Source organism: Narcine bancroftii, chromosome 6 (assembly GCF_036971445.1).
Source record: "Narcine bancroftii isolate sNarBan1 chromosome 6, sNarBan1.hap1, whole genome shotgun sequence".
NCBI lineage: Eukaryota > Metazoa > Chordata > Chondrichthyes > Torpediniformes > Narcinidae > Narcine > Narcine bancroftii.
In genome coordinates, this window is record NC_091474.1 from 247,123,129 (window position 1) to 247,146,755 (window position 23,627).

The following is a 23,627-nucleotide window of genomic DNA, read 5'->3' on the forward strand; positions in this document are numbered from 1 at the left end:
TAACCATGAAAACAGAATCAAATTTTAACTTATCTCTATTAACTAACACAACTTAATCCCCTTCTAATTTTAAGTGCACGTATATGTAATGTGTGTGTAAATATAAGAAAGTTCTTTGGTTCACAGTTCAATCTCACTTCTCTTTCTTCCATGTTCTCTGCTTGCAGGCAATTCTTATACTGTGGACAGAATTTAATGTGTATAAAGTTAACCAGGCTTTGGTGCTTGAAAGGTAAATGTTTACCGCTCAGGAAGGTTCTTTGTAGGTTTGCAGAGAGAGATTTGTTGTTCCAGGATTTCCACAACTGAGGTACCACCCTTAGTCATTTCAATGTCTTGCTGATGAAACTTGCCCCATCAGGGTTCTCCAGATGATAACCTCTTTCTTTCAGGCTTGCACAGAGTTCCTTTCTGTTCCACTTATTCCAAGAGAAACATCAGACAGATGGCACTTTCAGCCATCCGCCACTCTGGAGCTTTCTGTTTCTCACCAGCTTTTCCTGGCTTGTTTCAGCCATGACTGTTTAGTCTCTTCACACACACACACACACACACACACACACAGACTGAGAGAGCTTGTTCTCTCTCTCTCTCTCTCTCTCTCTCTCTCTCTCTCTCTCTCTCTTCACAGTTCTTTGTTAGAGATCCAATTCTTTAAAGTGACAGTCCAAAAGGTCAGTCCATGGTCCATAACAATAGGAGTTTGTTCAGATCTACCAGTAAAAGGAATTTCTCAATTGCTAAGCAGTGATTTGGCTGAAGGAAAAGTGGTTCGTGCAGTCCAGATGACAGCAAAATGAGTCATTGTTACATTAGAGAGACAGTCTGATATTTATCCCGCTTGTGTAGTTATGAGAACAATGTCTAAAAATATTGTTGATGCAGATAGGGCTGTGGAGAGTAATTTGATTGAAGATGGCTTGGAGGAGATTGGGCAATTTTCTTTGGTCAACCTAAGGTTGCATTTTTCTCACTAACCAGGCAGGAGTTGATCTCAAGACAAGATAAAGACCCTGATCTTGATGAACTGAAAGAGAAGGTTCTCACTGACGAGGAGATTAAGAAAGTGCTGGAAGGTTATTATGTCAAGGATGAAGTATTAATGAGAAAGTGGAGACCACATGATTTCACTCCCAGTGAAAAATGGGCAATAGTGCACCAGGATTTGATCCCTAAAGCCTATAGGATAGAATTACAGCTTTGGCACATGGTATACCCCTCAGTGGCCATCTTGGGGTGAAGAAAATTATGGATAAGATAATGAAATACTTTTATTGGGCTAGTTTCAGAAAGGAAGTGGTATGTTTTTGCAGGGCCTGTCACACTTGCCAAATGGTGGGTAAACCAAATCAGGGTCCCCCAGTGGTATCCTTACAACCTATCCCTGCTTTTGGGGAGGCCTTCTCTAGAGTGATTGTGTACTGTGTTGGCCCATTGCTTAGAACCAAAGCTGGGAATCAGTATTTGTTAAACATTATAGGTTTCCAGAGACTATTCCTCTGAGAAACATTAAAGCGAAGGCAATTATAAAGCTATTGTAAATAATTTTCACTTTGTTTGGCATGCCCAGAGAGATTCAGTCAGACCAAGGGAGTAATTTTATGTCAGGCATATTTCAACACATAGTTTATGAATTAAGATTTAGGCAAATAGTATCTTCTGCATACCATCCCAAGAGTCAAAGGGCCTTAGAGAGGTTCCATTCTACTCTGAAAAACATAATGAGAACTTATTGCTTTGAGAATAACAGGGATTGGGATGAAGGAATTCATTTACTTTTATTTGCAATGAGGGAGTCTATTCAAGACTCACTTGATGTCAGCCCATTCAAATTGGTTTTTGGACATAGGATGAGAGGTCCTTTGATGTTATTAAAGGAACAGTGGGTTAATAACGACGTGCATTTAAATTTGAAATGACAAAGGAGAGTTTAAAAGCCACTCAACAGAAGATAAAGGTTTGGTATGACTGCAAAGCAGAGATGAGAAATTTTAAAACTAATGACAAAGTGTTGACCAGCAATCGGCAAGGAGCCTCCAGGAGACGATGACATCTAGGAATTTTAAGTTCTTGACCCTCTCCACTATTGAGCCTTTGATGAGGACTGGATTGTGTTCTCCTGACTTCTTCCTAAAGATCACAATCATCTCTTTGCCTTTGCTAACACTAAATGCAAGATTGATGGTGTGACCCCACCCAACGAGCTGATGTATCTCCCTCCTGTACACTTCCTCATTTCCATTTGTGATTCTTTTTATATATTCAGTGTTTTCAACTATTTCTTGACATCAAATTTATCAAACTGGCTGAAAATTAGCTTCTCTGGTAGGATCCCATATGAAAATCAGGATGGATTATCTATTTGTACTTATGCATGAAGATGATTGCAAAAACTTAAGTCTTGACATTAGCACAGCTTCCTCCTCACATTCACTTTTGCCTGTTGACTAAATAGGTTCAAAATTAATTGTAAAAGTGAACTAGTTTTGTATGTTCACATATGAAAATTACAAAAAACAATTCAAAATAAAAACATTATTTCTGCAGATTAAATTTATTTGAGCAGATATCATAACAATTACATTATGTAGCTGTTGATTATAAACTTAATTTTCACAGTTCTGCAAGCACCTCTTTTGCTACGTGATCCAGATACTGGAAAAATTAGCATGAACTTTGATCATAGGATTACTGAAGTTGTTCGAGAGGCTAAATGTATGCTAAAGATGGATCTGGAAGTGCCTGAGACAGCCAAACATTTGCTAAAGAATGAGAATATCTTAATATTCAACCATAATTGTATGAAGGTAAGTTACTCATATATTTCAGTGTATAAGTTAAGTCATAAAACACTCAAAAACTACTCAAATGAGGGTCGACAATGCTAGATATACTTTTGAGACCTTAATATTACCAAAATAAACCAGATTGATGTTGATTTGGCGTAAAAGTTGATGTTGGGAGCACCTCGCCACTGCCGGTGCCGCCGCTCCCCACCACTGGGCACTGCCATAACCACTCCTACCTGGGACCCTGACATTGCCGTTGCCACTTCTGCCTGGTAGGCCGTGGTTCCTGCTCCCACCAGGAGCACGATGTTGCTGCTCCAGCTCAGTGCTCCATTGCTGCTCCTGCCTGGTAGGCCTAGGTTATTTTTTTTTACTTAATTTAGAGCTTTGTTACTTGTGATTGAGGTGTTTTAAAATTTTTTTGGGTTGTTCCTGGGAGGCTTGGACAGCCTGTTGAATGGAGGTCGACTTGTACACTGGATATACCATAAAACCATTAAAATGAAGCTAAAAAATGGGTTTGACCTATCTGCCAGTCAACCTATACACCAAAATATGTGGTATATTTATGATATAATAGAAAAATGGAATTGTTATGACACGGAGGATTATTCAGCACTATGAGTAGGATGTGCATTCAAAGAATTAGCAATAACCCTCAAAGAATATACTACACTGTTTCCAACTTAATTAGCAAGTGTGCAGAGGACTGCATGACCAAGAAAACAAAAAGTTATTTGGAGTCCATGGGTGAATTGCAATGGCAGGAATGACTTATGAGGAAAGATTGCGCAAATTGGGATTGTACTCGCTGGAGTTTAGAAGATTGAGAGGGGATCTCATAGAGACCTATAAAATTCTGGCAGGACTGGACAGAATGGATGCAGATGGGATGTTTCCAAGGATGGGAAAATCCAGAACCCGGGGCCATGGTTTGAGGATAATAGGCAAACCATTTAGGACCGAGATGAGGAGAAATTTCTTTACCCAGAGGGTGGTGAATCTGTGGAATTCATTGCCACAGAGGGCAGTAGAGGCAGGTTCATTAAATATATTTAAGAGGGAATTAGATATATTTCTTCAGTATAAGGGTATTAAAGGTTACGGAGAGAAGGCAGGGACGGGGTACTGAACTTTAAGATCAGCCATGATCTCGTTGAATGGCGGAGCAGGCTCGAAGGGTCGAATGACCTACTCCTGCTCCTATCTTCAATGTTTCTATGTTAGTGATAGTCAAGACAGAAGACCTGGCCCTTGACAAGAAATCCAAGTACAATCTTTGCAAGGACATCAGGAAAGCTAAGAGCAGTACCCCACACAAAACTGGAGTCCCATGAGGACATCACAGATATACAGATATTGTGGCAGGATATACATACTATCACAAAATATAAAGCAATGCCTAGCCAGATGTATCCTGAGAGTCCATGTAGATCAGTTGGATGGCATATTAACAGTTATCTTTAATTTATCCCAGCAATAGGATGCAGTCCTACCTCTTTCAATAAGTCCACCACCATCATCAGACCAGGACTGAATAAAAGCACAGTCATAGTCCAAATTATCTCTTTACTGCTGCCTCTGATGTGAACTACCTTGAAGTGCTTGGAGAGTCTGATCATGGTTCACATCAGCTCAAGCTTCCCAGAAGTCTTGACCCACTTTAATTTGCCCACTGTTCCAACAGGAACATTTAGATGTTACCACTTTGAGGTTCCACTTGGTCTTGGAACACTACTGTTCATAAACTACAGCTCTGCCTTCAATACTATGGTCCTGAAGAAACCAATCTACAAACTTTGTGATTCAGGCCTCAGCACCTCCCTCTGCAAATGGATCCTTCCATCATTGAAGATGGGAAGCAACACCTCCACAAACATACTCAAATGCCAGCATTCAACTTGGATATCTACTCAGCCTGAGAACTAGAGAAGCATAGACCATTACAGCACAGAAACAGGCCTCTTTGGTCTGTGCTGAGTTTTTTTTGCCTAGTCCCACTGACTTGCACCCAGTCCATAGCGCTCCATACCTCTCCCTTCCATGTACCTGTCCAAATTCTTCTTAAGTGTTAAAATGGAGCCCACATTCACCACTTCAGCTGGAAGCTTGTTCCACGCTCCCACCACTCTCTGTGTGAAGAAGTTTCCCCTCATGTTCCCCCTAAACTTTTACCCTTAACCCATGTCTTCTGGTTTGTATCTCACCTACCCTCAGTGAAAAATGCCAACCTACATTTAATTTGTCTATACCCCCTCATAATTTTAAATACTGTTCTTCTATCAAAGCTCCCTTCATTCTTCTATGCTCCAGGGAATAAAGTCCTAACCTGTTTAACCATTCCCTGTAACTCAGTTCCTGAAGTCTGGGCAATGTTCTTGTAAATCTTCTTGCACTCTTTCTATCTTATTGATATCTTTCCTGTAATTAGGTGACCAAAACTGCATACAAATCTCCAAATTTGGCCTCAGCAATGCCTTATACAACTTTACCATAAACATCCCATCTCCTATATACTCAATACTTTGAATTATGCCAAAAGCTCTTTTGACAACCCAATTCACCTGTGACACCACTTTCAGGGAATTATGTATCTGTATTCCTAGATGCCTCTGTTCTACCGCACTCCTCAGTGCTCTACCATTTACCATGTATGTTCTTTCTTGGTTTGTCCTTCCAAAATGCAACACCTCACACCTGTCTGCATTAAATTCCATCTGCTAGTTTCCAGCCCATTTTCCCAGCTGGTTGAGATCCCTCTGCAAGCTTTGAAAACCTTCACTGTTCTCAACACTTCAATTAGTATAATCTACAAACTTTCTGATCCAATTTACCACATTATCATTCAGATCAATGATATAGATGACAAACAAAAATTGGACCCAGAACCATTCCCTGAGGCACACCAGTAGTCACAGGCCTCCAGTCTGAGAAACAATAATCCACCATTACTCTGGCTTCTCTCATCCAACCATTGTTGAATCCATTTCACTACTTCACCATGAATACGTCGTGTCTGAACCTTCCTGACTAACCTCCCATATGGGACCTTGTCAATGGCCTTACTGAAGTCCATGTAGACAACATCTACAGCCTTTCCTTCATCTACTTTCCTGCTCGAAAAACTCTATAAGATTGGTTAAATACAACCTATTACACATATAGCCATGTTGACACTAATCAGTTTCTGGCTATCCAAATAATTGTATATCCAATCTGTTAGAACACCTTTGAATAATATACCTCACTAGCCTATCATTTTCAAGGTTACGTTTGGATCCTTTTTTAAAAAACGGAACAATGTGAACTACCCTTCAATCCTTTGGCACCACACCCATGGCTTAAGGACATTTAAAATATTTCTGTCATAGCCCCTGCAATTTCTACACTAGCCTCCGTCAAGGTCTGAGGGAATATCTTGTCAGGCCCTTGAGATTTATCCTGTTATGAGCCCAGATGACCCCCAAACCCAGGAGCAATAGATATTCACCACATCAAATGGTTACTTAAACAAATATTGCTTTTAATTATCTTTAAACATGAAAACAGAATCAAACTTTAACCTATCTCTATTGACTTACTTAACCTAACTTAACCCCCTTCTAATTCTAAGCGCACGTGTAATGTGTGTGTAAGTTCAGAAAAGTTCTTTCGTTCACAGTCCAATCTTACTTCTCATTCCTCCAAGTTCACTGGTTACAGGCAATTTTTATACTGTGCACAGAATTTAACATTTATAAAGTTCACCAGGCTTTGGTGCTCGAAAGGTAAATGGTTACTGCTCAGGAAGTTTCTTGTTGATTTTTCCACAACTGATGTACTTCCATCAGCCACTTCAGTGTCTTGCTGATTAAACTTGCCCTGTCAGGGTTCTCCAGATGATAGCCTCTTTATTTCAGGTCACCACAGAGTTCCTTTTTGTTTCTCTTATTCCAAGTGAAACATTAAATAGACAGTCCTCCCCTCTTGCATGAACCACAAGGGCTTTGACCAGGCCATCTTCCAAATGGACTTGCAGCTTGTCCTATTCCAGTCCCAGCTACTTCTGCTGGCTGTAACACTGTACAATTGATCTCTGTCTCTCTGTCTGTCTGTCTCTCTCTATATTTCAGAGAAAGCCTGTTTGACTCTCTTTGCTTGAAAAACCACGTGACCCTCTTACAACAGCAAGCTCTCTTCCAGACAGCATCAGCTCTGACATACTCTTTCATCTGTTGCCTTTTGCAAACAATCTATTAGTGAAGTCTCTTGAGCACTCTTCAAATCTCTTGTAAAAGCTGTGTAGCCAATATGTCTAGCGTAGGGCAGAGCTCCAGCATTTCAAATAAGATCTGTTTTAAAGTGTTTATATGTGACCTACTCTAATAAACCTTTCCCAAATTATCTCCCAAAAACATATCTATATACTCTGTCACAATCCACCCTTATCCCTTATTTGCTTTAAGACAGCAAGCAATCCTCCTCTTTAATCTGTATAGGTCCATGACCTCACTGCTTGTTTTCCTTTTTTTCCAACAACTCTGTTCCCTTTTTCTGAGTGAATACAGTTGAAAAAAAAACATTTAAGACCTCTCCCATCTCTTTTTGGCTCCATACAAAGCCAACCACTCTGATCTTCAAGAGGACCAATTTTATCCCTTGCTATTATTTTGCTCTTAATATACCAGTAGAAACCCTTTAGGTTTTTCCTTAATGTTGTTTTAGCTTCCCTGATTTATTTATTGAACTTTTTCTTGCATTTTTTATACTCCTCAAGTACCGCTTGAGGAGTTGCCTATCGCTGTTATACACCTCTCCCTTCTGAACCAGATCCTCAATATACTTCAAAAACCAAGGTTCCCTATGCCTGTTAACTTCGCCATTAATCCTGTCTGGAACATACAAACTCTGTACTCTCAAAATTTCACCTTTGAATGCCCTCCACTTGCCTTACATATCTTTGCCTGAAAATAACTTATTCCAATCTACACCTTCTAGATCTTTTCTCTCTCTCCTCAAAGTTAGCCTTTCTCCAAGTTAGAATCACAACCTGAGGCCAAGACCAGTGGTTCTCAACCTTTTTCTTTCCACTCACATACTACTTTAAGTAATCCCTGTGCCATTGGTGCTCTGTGAGTAGTAAGGGATTGCTTATGGTGGTATTTGAGTGAGAAGGGTAGGTTGTGAATCACTGCTCTAGACCCAGTTGTTACTGAAATATTTTGCTTGAGAAAATTGTCACTGGCCCATTTTCTTCGGAGTTATGAATCTGTGCACATAATGAGTCAATTAGGTATGATTAAATCGGTGGTTTTCAACCTTTTTTTAATACCCACATACCAACTTAAGCAACCCCTTACAAATCACAGATCACTTTTGACATATGAAAGAAAAAGGTTGAGAACCACTGACCTAGACCTATCCTTCTCCATAATTAATGAAACTAATGGCATTGTGTTCACTGGACCCAAAATGTTCCCCTACACATAGTTCTGTCATCTGTCCTGTCTTGTTCCCTCATAGAAGATCCAGTATTGCACTCTCTCAAGTTGGTACTTTTATATATATTGATTTAGAAAACTTTTCTGAACACATTTGACACACTTGGCTTACTGGAAGAAAGCAGAGAGTAGTAGTGGAAAGTAAGTATTCTGCCTGGAGATTGGTGACTAGTGGAGTGCTGCAAGGATCTGCTCTGCAACCCCTGCTCTTTGTGATTTTTATAAATGACTTGGATAAAGAGGCGGAAGGATGGGTCAGTAAGTTTATAGATAACACGAAGGTTGGAGAAATTGTGGATGGAGCTGAAGGTTGTTGACGGTTATAAGTGGATATAGATAGGATGAAGAGATGGGTGTCAGAGTGGCAGATGGAGTTCAATCCGGATAAGTGTGAGTGATGCATTTTGGAAGGACAAACCAGAAGGCTGAGCACAGGGATAATGGTCGGTTACTTAGAGTATAGATGAACAGAGGGGCCTTGAGGTTCAAATCCATTCATCCCTCAAGGTTACTGTACGTAGTTAAGAAGGCCTATGAGATGCTGGGCTTCATTAGTTGGGGGATTGAGTTCAGGAGTTGTGAAGTAATATTACAGCTCTAGAAATCTCTGGTGAGATCACATTTGGAATATTGTGTTTAGCTCTGGTCACATCATTAAAGGAAGGATGTGGAAGCTATGGAGAGAGTGGAAATGAGATTTACCAGATTGTTACATGGATTGGAAAGGAAGTCTTATGAGGCAAGGTTAGTAGAGTTGGGACTTTTCTCTTTGGCATGTCGAAGGATGAGAGGAGACTTAATAGAAGTCTACAAGATTATGAGAGGTGGGGGGAGTCACGTGATGGAGTAGTGGCCGGACGGTGAACTCCAGCCCTCTCCAGAAAAGTCGGGAAAAACAAAGGAAAACACAAAGGCACAAAAATAAAAATTAAAGAAAAGTGAGTATAAAGGTGGAAAGAAGATGGCGACGAAAAAAGAAAAATCGAAATCAAGGGTAAGAAGAGAGGAAGAGAAGACAATGGAAGAAGAAGGAGAAGGCCTTACCTGCTCGAAGAGGCCCACGGTGGAGAGAGAAACCCGCTCCCTCAGGTCGGTAAAAAGTGGACTACAAAAATGGCTCGCTGAGCCGAGTAAAAGTGCGCAACCGCGCATGCGCATGCAAAAAGACACACCGACGGGAGGGGTGACCAGCTGGGGAGTCGATCTCCACAGCCGGCAATGACAGCTGCAGAACACCTGCAGCAAGAGGAGAACATAGAAGACAACGAAAACAAGAAAGAAGAGAAGAAAAGGGCAACAAAGAAACAACAGATGGCCAACCCAGAGGAAGAAGAAGAGGAAGAGGAAGAGTACAGTGAAATAGAAGAAGAAGGGAAAGGCAAGATAAAGGATATACTTTCTCTTATTAAAGAATACATAGAATCATTTAGAGAATGGCAAGTGCAAGAATTTAATGATTTAAGAAGAAGAATAAACAATACAGAAGAGAAAATGAATAAAATAGATATGACCTTAACAGAAATGGGAAAGAAAATGGACAAGATGGAAGAGCGGGAAGCAGCAGTAGAAATGGAGGTAGAGGACTTAAAAAAGAAATTAGAGGAATCTAATAAAAAAGTTATAGAGACACAAGAACTGTTAGCTCTGAAAATAGATATAATGGAAAATTATAACAGAAGAAATAACATAAAGATAGTGGGCCTTAAGGAAGATGAAGAAGGCAAGAATATGAGAGAGTTTATAAAAGATTGGATCCCCAGGATCCTAGGATGTCCAGAACTACAGCAAGATATGGAAATAGAAAGGGCACATAGAGCATTGGCCTTTAAACTACAACCACAACAAAGGCCAAGATCTATTTTAGTAAAATTCCTAAGATATACTACAAGAGAAAAGGTACTGGAGAAGACAATGGAAAAAGTAAGAGAGGGCAACAAGCCACTGGAGTACAAAGGGCAAAAAATCTTCATTTATCCAGATATAAGTTTTGAACTCCTGAAGAAGAGAAAGGAGTTCAATACAGCAAAGGCGATTTTATGGAAGAAAGGGTATAAATTTATACTAAAGCATCCAGCGGTATTGAAAATATTTATTCCAGGACAACAAAACAGACTGTTCTCGGATCCAGAGGAAGCACGAAAATTTGCAGAACAATTACAAAATAGACTGAGGGATGAAGACGTATAACGAGAGTACAAAAGACTGAGAACTAAAAAGACACATAAGTTTTGAACTCCTGAAGAAGAGAAAGGAGTTCAATACATCGAAAACGATCTTATGGGGAAAAAAAAACTATTCTCGGATCCAGAGGAAGCAAGGAAATTTGCAGAACAACTACAAAACAACCAGAGAGATGATGATATGTAATAAGAGTAAAAATGACCACGATTTATATGTATGTGGGTAAAGAGGTATATGTGTGTATATGTATAATGTGCATACATGAATGTATCCGTATTTAGAGGAAAATATAGATAGTATAGACAAGAATTAATAAGGAAAGGAAATGGAATAGAGGGAATAAGGAGGGAACTAAAAGAGTGACCTTTGTTACATATGAAAAGTGAAATCTTTTCTGGGGAGGGCTGGGTGGGGAGGAGTTGCGGTCACTGCAAAATCAGCTGACGCTTGCGAGTGAATTCGCAAATCCAAATAGAGAGGGGAGATGTGGTTGTCCGACAAGGGCTAAAGGACAACTCAGGAGGGGAAGGGGAGATTGGGGCTAAAGAAGTTTTAAATAGGAGAATAAGGAAAATGTTTGATGTTTTAGGAATATTGTCTTATAAAGGGTTCAAAACAAGAAAACAGAAATGGATAAGAAGGAAAGGTAATGATGGAGAAACGGAAAGGGAAGATAAACAAAGTATAAAATGGCTACATTGAACTATATGACTTTAAATATTAATGGAATACATAACCAAATTAAAAGGAAGAAACTGCTAAATTTACTGAAAAAAGAAAAAATTGATATAGCATTTGTGCAAGAAACACATTTAACTGAATTGGAGCACAAAAAATTAAAGAGAGATTGGGTAGGACACGTAACAGCAGCATCGTATAATTCAAAAGCAAGAGGAGTGGCTATATTAATTAGTAAAAATGTGCCATTTAAAATAGAAGAGGAAATAATAGATCCAGCAGGGAGATATGTAATGATAAAATGTCAGATATATTCGGAGTTTTGGAATCTACTCAATGTATATTCACCTAACGAAGAACATCAAAAGTTTATGCAAGATATCTTTTTGAAGGTAGCAGATACGCAAGGGAACATATTAATAGGAGGGGACTTCAACCTGAATTTGGATTCAAATATGGACAAAACTGGGAAAAAAATTAACAGAAAGAACAAAGTAACCAAATTTATAATTAAATCGATGGAAGAAATGAAACTTTTGGATATATGGAGGAAACAACACCCAAAGGAAAAGGAATATTCATATTACTCGGCTAGACATAAAACACACTCAAGAATAGACCTATTTTTGTTATCAGCTCGTATGCAAGATAGAGTAAGAAAAACAGAATATAAAGCTAGAATACTATCGGACCATTCACCCTTAATACTGACAGTAAAGTTAGAGGACATCCCTCCAAGAATGTATAGATGGAGATTAAACCCCATGTTACTTAAAAGGCAGGATTTTAGAGAATTTATTGAAAGACAAATTAAAATGTATTTTGAAATAAATACGAAATCAGTGAAAGATAAGTTTATACTATGGGATGCAATGAAAGCATTCATTAGAGGGCAAATAATAAGTTATGTAACCAAGATGAAAAAAGACTATAATCAGGAAACAGAGCAGTTGGAAAGGGAAATAGTAAATATAGAAAAAGAATTAGCAATGAAGGAAGATACAACTAAAAGAAGAGAATTGGCGGATAAAAAAATAAAATATGAAACACTACAAACATAAGGTGGAGAAGAATATAATGAAGACAAAACAGAAATATTATGAACTAGGTGAAAAAACGCACAAAATCCTAGCATGGCAGCTTAAGACAGAACAAGCTAAGAAAATGGTATTGGCATCAAGGAAAAAAGACAAACAAATTACATATAATCCTAAAGAAATTAAGGAAAACTTTAGAGAATTCTATGAACAATTATACCGAACTGAAAATGAAGGGAAAGAAGGGAAAATAGATGAATTTCTGACTAAAATTGAACTACCAAAATTACAAATAGAGGAACAAAATAAATTAACAGAGCCATTTGGAATAGTAGAAATACAAGAGATAATAAAAAAATTACAAAATAATAAGACACCAGGAGAGGATGGATTCCCAATAGAATTCTACAAAACATTTAAAGACTTATTAATTCTGCCCCTCCTGGAAGTAATCAACCAGATTGATAAAACACAAAGCTTACCAGATTCATGTAAAACAGCAATAATTACAGTAATACTAAAGCAAGGGAAAGATCCACTCTCACCAGCGTCATATAGACCAATATCGTTACTTAACACAGATTATAAGATAATAGCTAAACTATTAGCAAACAGATTAGCAGAGTATGTATCGAAAATGGTAAATTTAGACCAAACTGGATTTATTAAAAAAAGACGCACAACAGACAATATTTGCAAATTTATTAACTTAATTCATGCAGTAGAAGGGAATAAAGCACCTACAGTAGCAGTTGCTTTAGACGCAGAGAAGGCCTTTGACAGAGTAGAATGGAATTATTTGTTCAAAGTATTGCAAAAATTCAGTTTACCGGATAAGTATATTAATTGGATTAAAGCATTATATAAGGGACCGTTAGCGAAAGTGACAGTAAATGGACATGTATCAAAGCAATTTAACTTAAGCAGGTCAACACGGCAGGGATGCCCACTATCACCTTTATTGTTTGTGTTAGCTATAGAACCACTAGCAGAATTGATAAGAACAGATAATAAAATAAAAGGAATAAAAATAAAAGACAAGGAATATAAAATCAATTTATTTGCGGATGATGTTATAGTGTACTTAACAGAACCAGAACTATCAATAAAAGAATTATATAAGAAATTGAAGGAATATGGAGAAGTGTCGGGTTACAAGATAAACGTAAATAAAAGTGAAGCAATGCCTATGAATAATGCGGATTTCTCAAAATTTAAGAAGGAATCACCATTTAGATGGCAAATGCAAGCAATAAGATACCTAGGTGTACAAATAAACAAAAATCTCGGCCAACTATATAAACTCAATTATTATCCACTAATGAAAAAATTACAGGACGATTTAGAGCATTGGAAAGATTTACCACTAACACTAATAGGAAGGATAAACTGTATTAAAATGAACATTTTTCCAAGGATATTATACTTATTTCAGGCATTGCCAATACAACTGACAGAGAAATTCTTCAAGGAGTTAAAGAAAATAATAAGGAAATTTTTATGGAGAGGGGGGAAACCGAGGATAGCACTAGATAAATTAACAGAATGGTATAAAGAAGGAGGCTTACAACTGCCAAATTTTAAAAATTATTATAGAGCCGCACAATTAAGATACCTATCAGATTTTTATCAAACAAGGGAAAAGCCAGATTGGACCAGATTAGAATTAGATAAAATAGGGGAAAAGATACCCGAACACATATTATATAAATGGGATGAAAAATTGGTACAACATAGAAGTTCTCCAGTATTACATCATCTCCTCAATATTTGGAAGAAGATTCATGTAGAAAGAAATAAAACAAATTATCAATTACCAAAACTAATATTGACGCAAAACAAGTTACTCCCTTTTACAATAGATAACCTTTCCTTTAGAGAATGGGAAAAAAAAAAGGGATTAAAAGAATAGGAAATTGTTTTTCAGGAAATAGATTCTTATCCTTTGAACAAATGAAAGATAAGTACAATATAATTCAAGATACAGCGCTGGCATATTACCAATTGAGATCCTACTTGAAGGATAAATTAGGAAGCAGCTTGAGTTTGCCAGAGGGAAGTAACCTTGAATATGTGATTACAGATACAATGTTAATCAAAAGATTTATAACAAATATGTATATTAAACTGCAAGAAAAGGAGAATGAGGAAACAAATGGTAAAACTAAACAAAAATGGGAACAAGATTTAAATATGAAGATAAAAAAGGAAACATGGGAGAAGTTATGCTCCGGAACGATGAGAAATACAATAAATACGAGGTTACGTATGATACAATATAAATGGATACACAGGCTATACATTACACCTCAAAAGTTAAATAAATGGGACCCAACAGTATCTGATAGATGTTTTCGATGTAAAAAAGAAATGGGAACAACAATTCATGCAATCTGGACATGTGAGAAAGTAAAAAAATTTTGGGAAGATCTAAATCAGATATTAAATAAAATAACAGAAAACAATATACCAAAGAATCCAGAGATCTTTCTCCTAAGTAACATAAAAAACAAAGAATTTGGAATTGATTTGGAGGATGCACAAAAAAGATTTGTTAAGATAGCTCTAGCCGTAGCAAAAAAATGTATTATGTCAACCTGGAAATCGGAAGCTAATTTGAAAATACAACAATGGTATATAGAAATGAATAAATGTATTCCATTGGAAAAAATAACATATAGTTTAAGAAACAATATTGAAATATTCGAACAAATTTGGGAGCCTTACATTAAATACAATAGCGAAAACCTACCGGGGACAGTCATGACCTAAGTTAACGGAAGGAAAAGGAAATGAAAAGAATGGACTCAGTAGAATTTCTGGTGTATTTTTATTGAATGACAACATTGTCTGACTGGTTTAATGTATCCTAGAATGCATACCTTAAATGGACGGGAGGGTGGAGGTAGGGAGGGTGGGAGAAAATGGCACTGTATATGTGTGAAAAGTAAAAAGTGTGTACCATGGTTAATGTGATTTATGGTGTGAAAAATAAAAAATAAAAAAAATTAAAAAAAAGATAATGAGAGGCATAGATAGGGTGAACAGCCCTCGGCTGTTTCCCACGGCAGGAATAGCAAACACCAGAGGATGTATACAAAGTGAAGGGGTAAGATTTTTTATGCAGAGACTTGTGGGTGCCTGGAATACCTTGCCAGGGATGGTGGTGGAGGCTGAAACTCTTAGGCACATCGATGGAGGAAAGGTGGAGGGTTACAGGGTAGGGAAGGGTTTGTACTTTTATTTTAAGAATATATGCATTGATACAACATTGAGGGCCGAAAGGCCTGCCCTGAGCTGTGGTGTTTTATGTAAACCTACAGGAGAAGCACAAGCAAACCTTCTCGCAAGGATATCAGTCCTTCTCGAGTTCAAATGCAAACTGTCCCATCAGAACAGGTCTTACCTTTCCTGGAAGAGAGCACAATGATCCGGAAACCTGAAGCTCTCCCTCCTGCACCATATCTTTAGCCACGTGTTCAGCTGCATTATCCCATTTCTAACCTCACTAGGACGTGGCAAAGGTAGCAATCCTGAGATCACTACCATTGAGGTCCTGAACTTTCAACCTGGCACCTAAATTTCTGAAATTTCCTTGCAGCACCTCCTTACCCTTTCTATCCACATCATGGTCCCTTTATGGACCATTTGACATCTGGCTGCTTACCCTCCCTCCTGATAATGCCGTCAACGCGATCTGAGATATCTTGGACTCTGACACCAGGGAGGCAACAGACCATTCTTAACCACAGGTCTATGTCAGAGACCAGATCGCTGTGGCTTGGTTCAGGTAGGTTAACTCTCTGCCTCCCCAACAAAAAAAGTATCCAAAATGGTATACTTGTCATTGAGGGATAAGGCTACTGAGGTGCCCTGCACTGCCTGCCTGTTCCCTTTCTCTCTCCTGACTGTCACACATCTACCCTCCTTCTGCCTCCTAGGTGTGAGAGTGTCCCTGTCACTCCTAATTATCACCCCCTTTGCCTCCCAAATAATCTGGAGTTCCTCCAACTCCAGCTCCATTTCCTTAACTTAGCTTATCAGGAGCTGCAGCTGGATACACTTCTCACAGTTGAAATCTTCAGGGATGCTGCTGGCTTCCCTGACAACCTTCATTCTGCCAGAAGGGCATTCGCTTGCCTAGGCTGCCTTTTCCACTATTTATGACGAGAAAAAAAAATGGTATCTAAAAGCTGCCCTTGTGCCTACCTGCTGAATTCTTTTTGTTCCTCAAATTGGGTGGCCCTTACCTACTTCAACTTTCGCACCACCACTTAGTCTGACGATAACTACTCCCTCGATGACCTTCTAATGTGCTCCCTCTGCACCCATGACTGTACAGCCAAATACTGTTCCAGCTTTTATCTTCAAATCCACTAATGACTCCACAGTCTTATGCAAATATAAAATAATGATAGGAACATAGGAAGTAGGAACAGGAGTAGGCCAAAAATGGCCCATCGAGCGTGCTCCGCCATTCAATAAGATCATGGCTGATCTAATTTATGACCTAACTCCACCTACCTGCCTTCTCCCCATATCGCCTAATTCCTCTATCATGTAAAAATTTATCTAACTGAATTTTAAATATGTTTAATGAAGCAGCCTCAACCACTTCCCTGGTTAGAGAATTCCAAACATTCAATACTCTCTGGGAAAAACTATTTTTCCTCATCTCTGTCCTAAATCTACTCCCCCGAATCTTGAGACTGTGTCCTCTCATTTTAGTTTCCCCGGCCAGCTCAAAAACCCTTCTACATCTATCCTATCCATACCCTTCATAATCCTATAAGTTTCTATAAGATCTCCTCTCATTCTTCTGAACTCGAGCGAATACAATCCTAGACGATTTAATCTTTCATCATAAGTCAACCCCTTCATCCCAGGGATCAACCTAGTAAACCTCCTCTGGACCGTCTCCAAAACCATTATATCCTTCCTCAAATATGGAGACCAGAACTTGACACAGTACTCCAGGTGCGGTCTCACCAGTACCTTATACAGTTGCAACATTACCTCTCTACTCCTGAATTCAATTCCTCTAGTGATGAAGGCCAACATTCCATTTGCCTTCTTAATAACTTGATACACCTGCAACCTAACTTTTTGTGATTCATGCACAAGCACTCCCAAGTCCCTCTGCACAACAGCATGCTGTAGTTTTTCACCCTTTTAATAAAATTCAGCTATTTTATTTTTCTTGCCAAAATGGATAACCTCACACTTACTGATGTTGTACTCCATCTGCCAGACCTTTGCCCACTCATCCAGCTTAACTCTATCCCTCTGCAGACTCTCCACATCCTCATTACAATTTGCTCTTCCACTCAATTTGGTGTCATCCGCAAACTTGGCTACACCACATTTTGTCCCCTCCTCCAAGTCATCAATGTAAATGATGAACAGTTGTGGGCCTAGCAACGACCCCTGCGGCACCCCACTTACCACTCTCTGACAACCTGAAAAACTCCCACTTATCCCGACTCTCTGCCTCCTGTCAAACAACCAATTTTAAATCCATGCCAATAGACTTCCCCGGACTCCACTTTCCTGTAACTTACTGAGAAGTCTCTTGTGCGGCACCTTATCAAACGCTTTCTGGAAATCCAAATATACAACATCAACCTGTTCCCTCTATCCACCGCACCCATTATATCCTCAAAGAATCCTAACAAGTTTGTCATACAAGATCTTCCCTTTCTAAAACCATGCTGTGTCTGCCTGATTGAACCCTTACGTTCCAAAAGTTTCACTATTTCATCTTTAATGACGGCTTCAAGCATTTTTCTAACTACAGATGTCAAGCTAATTGTCCGATAATTTCCAGTGTCCTGTATACATCCCTTCTTAAAAAGAGGCATGACATTTGCTGTCTTCCAGTCTGCCGGGACCTGCCCAGAATCCAAGGAATTTTGGTATATGACCACCAATGCATCAACTATAACTTCTGCCATTTCTTTCAGAACCCTTGGGTGCATATCATCAGGACCTGGTGATTTGTCTGTCTTTAGTCCCATTAGTTTCTCCATCACTACTTTCTTTGTAACAACTATTTTATCAAGGCCCTCCCCAACATTCGCATCCTTAACTCCGCACTTGGGCATGCTGGACGTGTCTTCCACCGTGAAGACTGACACAAAATATTTGTTCAATGCCTCGGCCATTTCCTCATGTTTTGCTACCAGTTTTCCCTTCTCATCCTCCAAGGGTCCTATGTTAACTCTGGCCACCCTCTTTCTGTTTTATATATTTATAAAATTTTTTGCTTTCTGTTTTTATATTTTGTGCCAATTTACTTTCATAATCCTTCTTCCCATTTCTTATTACCTGCTTTGTAACCCCTTGTTGTCTCTTAAATATATCCCAATCTTCCAGTTTCCCACTGCTCTTTGCAGCTTTGTACACCTGCACCTTCAATTTTATACTCTCCTTTATTTCCTTTGTTAACCACGGTTGATTTTTCCCTCCCTTGCTGCCCTTTTTCCTGACTGGAATATATTTTTGTTGAGCATTACAAAATATTTCTTTGAAAATCTTCCACTGTTCCTCAACTGTTTCATCAATGAGCCTGTGCTCCCAGTCCACTCTGCCCAATTCCTCCCTCATCCTATGGTAGTCACCCCTGTTTAAGCATAATATATTAGTTTTAGATCTAACTACTTCTCCTTCCATCTGAATGAGAAATTCATTCATACTATGATCGCTATTTCCCAGATGGTCTCTGACTATTACATCATTTACTCTACCTATCTCATTGCACAACACTAGATCCAAGAGAGCATTTTCTCTTGTGGGTCCCTTATCATGCTGCTCAAGAAAGCTATCGCGGATGCATTCTATGAAGTCCTCTTCCAGACTCCCACGACCAACTTGATTTTCCCAATCTATGTGGAAGTTAAAGTCCCCCATGACGACTGCCGTATCATTATTACATGCCTCACTTATCTCTCTATTTATTTCCTGTGCCACTAAACTATTGTTATTTGGTGGGCGATAGATAACACCCACCAATAATTTTTTCCCTTTGTTATTCTTTATTTCTACCCAAATGGACTCAACATTATGCTCTTCAAATCTTATATCATCCCTCACTACTGCCTGGAGCTCAACTTTGATTAAGAGTGCAACTCCACCTCCCTTACCATCCTGTTGATCTCTTTGCACCACCTGATACCCTTGAAAGTTTAATTCCCATTTAGGGTCACCTTGTAGCCATATTTCCATGATGGCGACCATATCATAGGCATGGGTACCGATTTGCATCTCAAGTGCACTAACCTTATTTCTAATACTGTGGGCATTCAGATAAAGTGCCCTTATGCTCTTTGTCCTTTTAATATCTAGCGACTTCTGTAACCTTTTCTTTTGATTTTTTTGCCCACTATTTTTCTTTGTAATTTTCTTAACACTATCATTGACCCGAAAACTCATTGCATCATCTGATTTTTTACTTTCTCCTCCCATCATTACTTTTCCTATTTTACTTTTCCTGGCCATTACTTGATCTTCCCTACCCTTTTCCCTATCACTCTGGTTTCCATACCCCTGGCAAATTAGTTTAAACCTTGCCCCACTGCTGTACCAAACTTACTTGCCAAAATGTTGACACCTTTTGAATTTAGGTGCAACCCTTCCCTCTTGTAAAGATCATGCCTTCCCCAAAAGAAATCCCAATGATCCAAGAAGCCAAATCCTTGCCCTGTACACCAGCACCTCAGCCACACGTTCATTTTCCTTATCCTTACATTCTTTTCATCACTTGCATTTGGAACAGGTAGTAATCCCGAGATCACCACCCTAGCGTTCCTGTCTTTCAGCTTTTGTCCCAGCTCACTGTAATCCCTTTTCATTACCTCCTCCCTTTTCTTGTCAATGTCGTTTGTACCCAGATGTACCAAGACATCAGGCTGCCCTCCCTCTCCTCTCAGAATATTTTGGACCCGATTTGTGATATCTTTTACCCTTGCACCAGGGAGGCAGCACACCATGCGGGTATCTGGCTCACAGAACCTCCTGTCTGTACCCCTGACAATGGAGTCCCCAATAACTACTGCATTTCTCCTTTTCCTTTTCTTTTGCACCACTCTGCCAGGCTCATTGCCATTGACCGTGGCCATCTTCTGTCCGGTCATCTCCCTCAACAGAATCCAACACAACATAACTGTTGCTGAGTGGGATAGTCACTGGTGTGCTCTCTGTTTTTTTTGCTTTTTTCTTTCCCCCCCCTGACGGTTTCCCACTTACGTGACACGGGTTCTGGAGTATTTATCGCCCTGAAAGTTGAGTCGATTAACTCCTCACTCTCCCTTACAAGCCGAAGGTCATCAATCTGCAACTCCATATCCCTAATTCGCTCCCTTAGTAACTGCATCTCGGTACACCTGGTGCAGATATGGCCATTTTGGAGGGTGGAGGTCACACATTGTTCCCATATCTGACACCCAGTACAGAGCACTAACCCTATTGGCATGACTCTGAATACGAAGGCAAATAACTCAGCTTACCTTTTCTCCTTGCCTGCTTTTCACTTTCAGCAAGCTCCTCCTCCTCTGACTCACAGCCCGACTCTCTCCAAACTCCTCCTCCGACTCCCAGCCGAATCAAGTAGGCCCAAGCCCCGGTAAGCCCCCGACTTTAATAGCCAGCTTATAGAAAGGATTGAGAAACTCATGGCCTATGCTAAAATAACCCCTCTTTCAATGTCAGTAAGATGAAGGAACTGATTTTAGACTTCAAGAAAGGGGGGGTGGGGAGAGCCCACACTCCTGTGCACATAAATTGTACTGTAGTGGAGCAGCAGTAGATAGTTTCATTTTCCTTGGAGTAAATATTTTGAATGACGGGAGCTGTTCCTTGCATGTTAAAGCAACAGCCAAAAAGGCACATCAGCAGTTCTATTTTCCTAGAAGACTAAAGACGTTTGACATGTCCATCAAGTCACTCAATAGCTACTACAGGTCCACCATCAAAAGCAGGTTGCATCACCACTTGGTTTGGGTGCTGCCTCTGCCCAAGATGGGTAGAAGCTGCAGAAGGTGGTGAATACAGCTCAGAATATCACGCAAATATCCTTTTTTTCCATGAACTCCATCTAGACTTCCTGCCTCCTCAGTAAGGCAGCCAAAAAATTGAAGAACCCACTCCACACTCTGCTCTTCTCTCTCTCCAAAGAAAAGGTTCAAGAGTGTAAAATCATACACCAACGGGCTTAAAGACATCAAGCCATTGAAAGGACCCCACACCAGTGCTCTCATGCAGCCGTTGTAATTTATCTTTTTCATTGTAACTATGCTCTGTAACTGTGGTCTGCTCTGTTACTTTGAACATCTGCATGAATTTAAAAAAAAACTTAAATACAGCAGCGTAACAGCCCTTTCAGCCCATGAACTCACACTGGCCAAATATACCTGAATGACCAATGAGCCTACTTACCCTGTACGTCTTTGGCATGTGGGAGGATACCAGAAACCTAGTCAGATAAGGGGAGAATATACAAACTCCTTACAGAAAGCATCAGATTTGAACAAGGTTTCCTAGTACTATAATAGTGTTGTGCTAACCACTACATAATTGTGCCAAATGTTAGAGTTGACTTGCAAGTTTGCTTGCGGAAGAACCCTTCTCACTGTACCAGATATTCTTGTGACAGGAAATTTGAACTTGAAAAGTCCCATCTCACCCCGGTTACATTCTTTTCTCTTATCTCTCCACTGTTGATACACAAGACCATAAGACATAGGTGCAGAATTAGGCCATTTGGTCCATTGGGTCTACCCTGCCATTCCATCACAGCTGATTTACAGTCGTCTTCAAACCCATTCCCTTGCCTTCACCCTGTCCCCTTGATTCCTTCCTGATCAAGAACCTATCTACCTCCACCTTATACCCAGTGGCCTCCACAGCCATCCACAACAACGAATTCCACAAATTCACCATCCCACCCTCTGGGTAAAGAAATTCCTCTTCACCTGTGTTCTAAAGTAACATTTTCTATTCTGAAGCGACCATCTGGTCCTAGACTCCCCCACCATAGGAAACATCCTATTGTGTTTGAAAAAAGCTCACCATCAGATTCAAGGACAGTTTCTTCCTTGTTGCCATTAGTAAAATGATCTAATTGTTTTTAACTAATTAATTATCTGAATTCACTCTGTTTTCACTTCTAACAATTTATTTTTTGCTTATTCCAATAATCAGCATATTCTTCAGACATTTGAGGACACGTGCCAAGGAATTCCTCCTGAATTTGTGACATTGATAATACCTAAAGTTAAAAAGGTGAGAGGTGAATTGCAGTAAAATATAATTGTTTTAGTCAATGAAGGAAATATAATGCATATAAATAGGGTGACAGAGTCTGTTACTGCCTTTTAATTATTCATTGACATTATACAGTTAAGATGTGAGCAGTTTTAAAATGGGCAGTATGCAGTCTATATTTATTTATATACCTGACCTATGTTATGATTGAAGAGTTCAGTTATGAAGACCGACTACAATGTATTTATATTTTTTTGAGTTTAGAAGATTCAGCAGAGGTTTAACCAATGATGTTGAAGCTCTGGAAAATTCTCAGATGATTTCAGAACTTAAATTCACAATTTAACAATGTTTCTTAACTGGATCAGTGGTTTTCCACACCAGCTTTCTGCCTTATTGGCTGAGGGAGGACTGTCAATTTTATAAGTTATGTAGTGGAGGAACCAAGTTGAATTGTCAGAAGTACTGTCTCGAAATTCATGCGAATCAAAAACTTCACCTCAAATACCCTGTCTAGTTTACACTTGATCAATTAAGGGCATAAACTTTTTTGAAGTATACACCTGCAACACTGTTTAATCCTATTAATTTATGATATACAATGATTAGTAGCACAATACAATACAAATGCCAAGTCTTCCCTGTGCTGAGAAAATGGTGTGACTCAGAATTAGGCAGCATCCATGGATAAAAATGGTCAGTCAATACTTTGGATCAGAACCTTTTATCGAGACTGCTTGATGCTGCCTGATCTACTGAATCCCTCCATTTTCTATGTTCACTCCAGATTCCAGAAAATTTAACTTGAACAGTGCAAAATGTTGCATTTTGGTAGATTGAATCAGGGCAGGACTTAACAGTCGGGCCCTGGAGAATATTGTAGGACAAAGAGATCTAGAAGTGTAGGTATACTTGAATGTGGGAAAAGAGAGTATCTCTTCATATTTTGACTCTATCCTCTCCCCTTGACCAGTCCTTTCCTGCCTACATCCAGGATACCTTCCTTGCCATCCACTACTTTGACAACTTCTGGTTCCCTGGACTTTATCTTCACCTCCATCCCACATTATTCAGGGGAATGGTCACAGAGGTGCCCTGCACTACCTGCCTAATCACTTTTGCTTTCCCTCTCATGACAGTCATCTTACTACCTGCCTCCCGCAGCTTTGGTGCGACTGTATCCACGTAGCTCCTTTCTGTGA

At 39.3% G+C, this 23,627-nt stretch overlaps 1 protein-coding gene across 1 annotated transcript in view; it reads left to right on the plus strand.

Moving 5' to 3' along the window:
• LOC138737386 (dynein axonemal heavy chain 8-like) overlaps positions 1 to 23,627 on the plus strand; it is a 446,335-nt gene that overhangs the window by 256,349 nt on the left and 166,359 nt on the right. The window contains exons 19-20 of the mRNA XM_069888133.1: positions 2,620 to 2,807; positions 22,363 to 22,443. Coding sequence (XP_069744234.1) covers positions 2,620 to 2,807; positions 22,363 to 22,443 — 269 coding nt within the window. The remainder of the gene's footprint in view (positions 1 to 2,619; positions 2,808 to 22,362; positions 22,444 to 23,627) is intronic.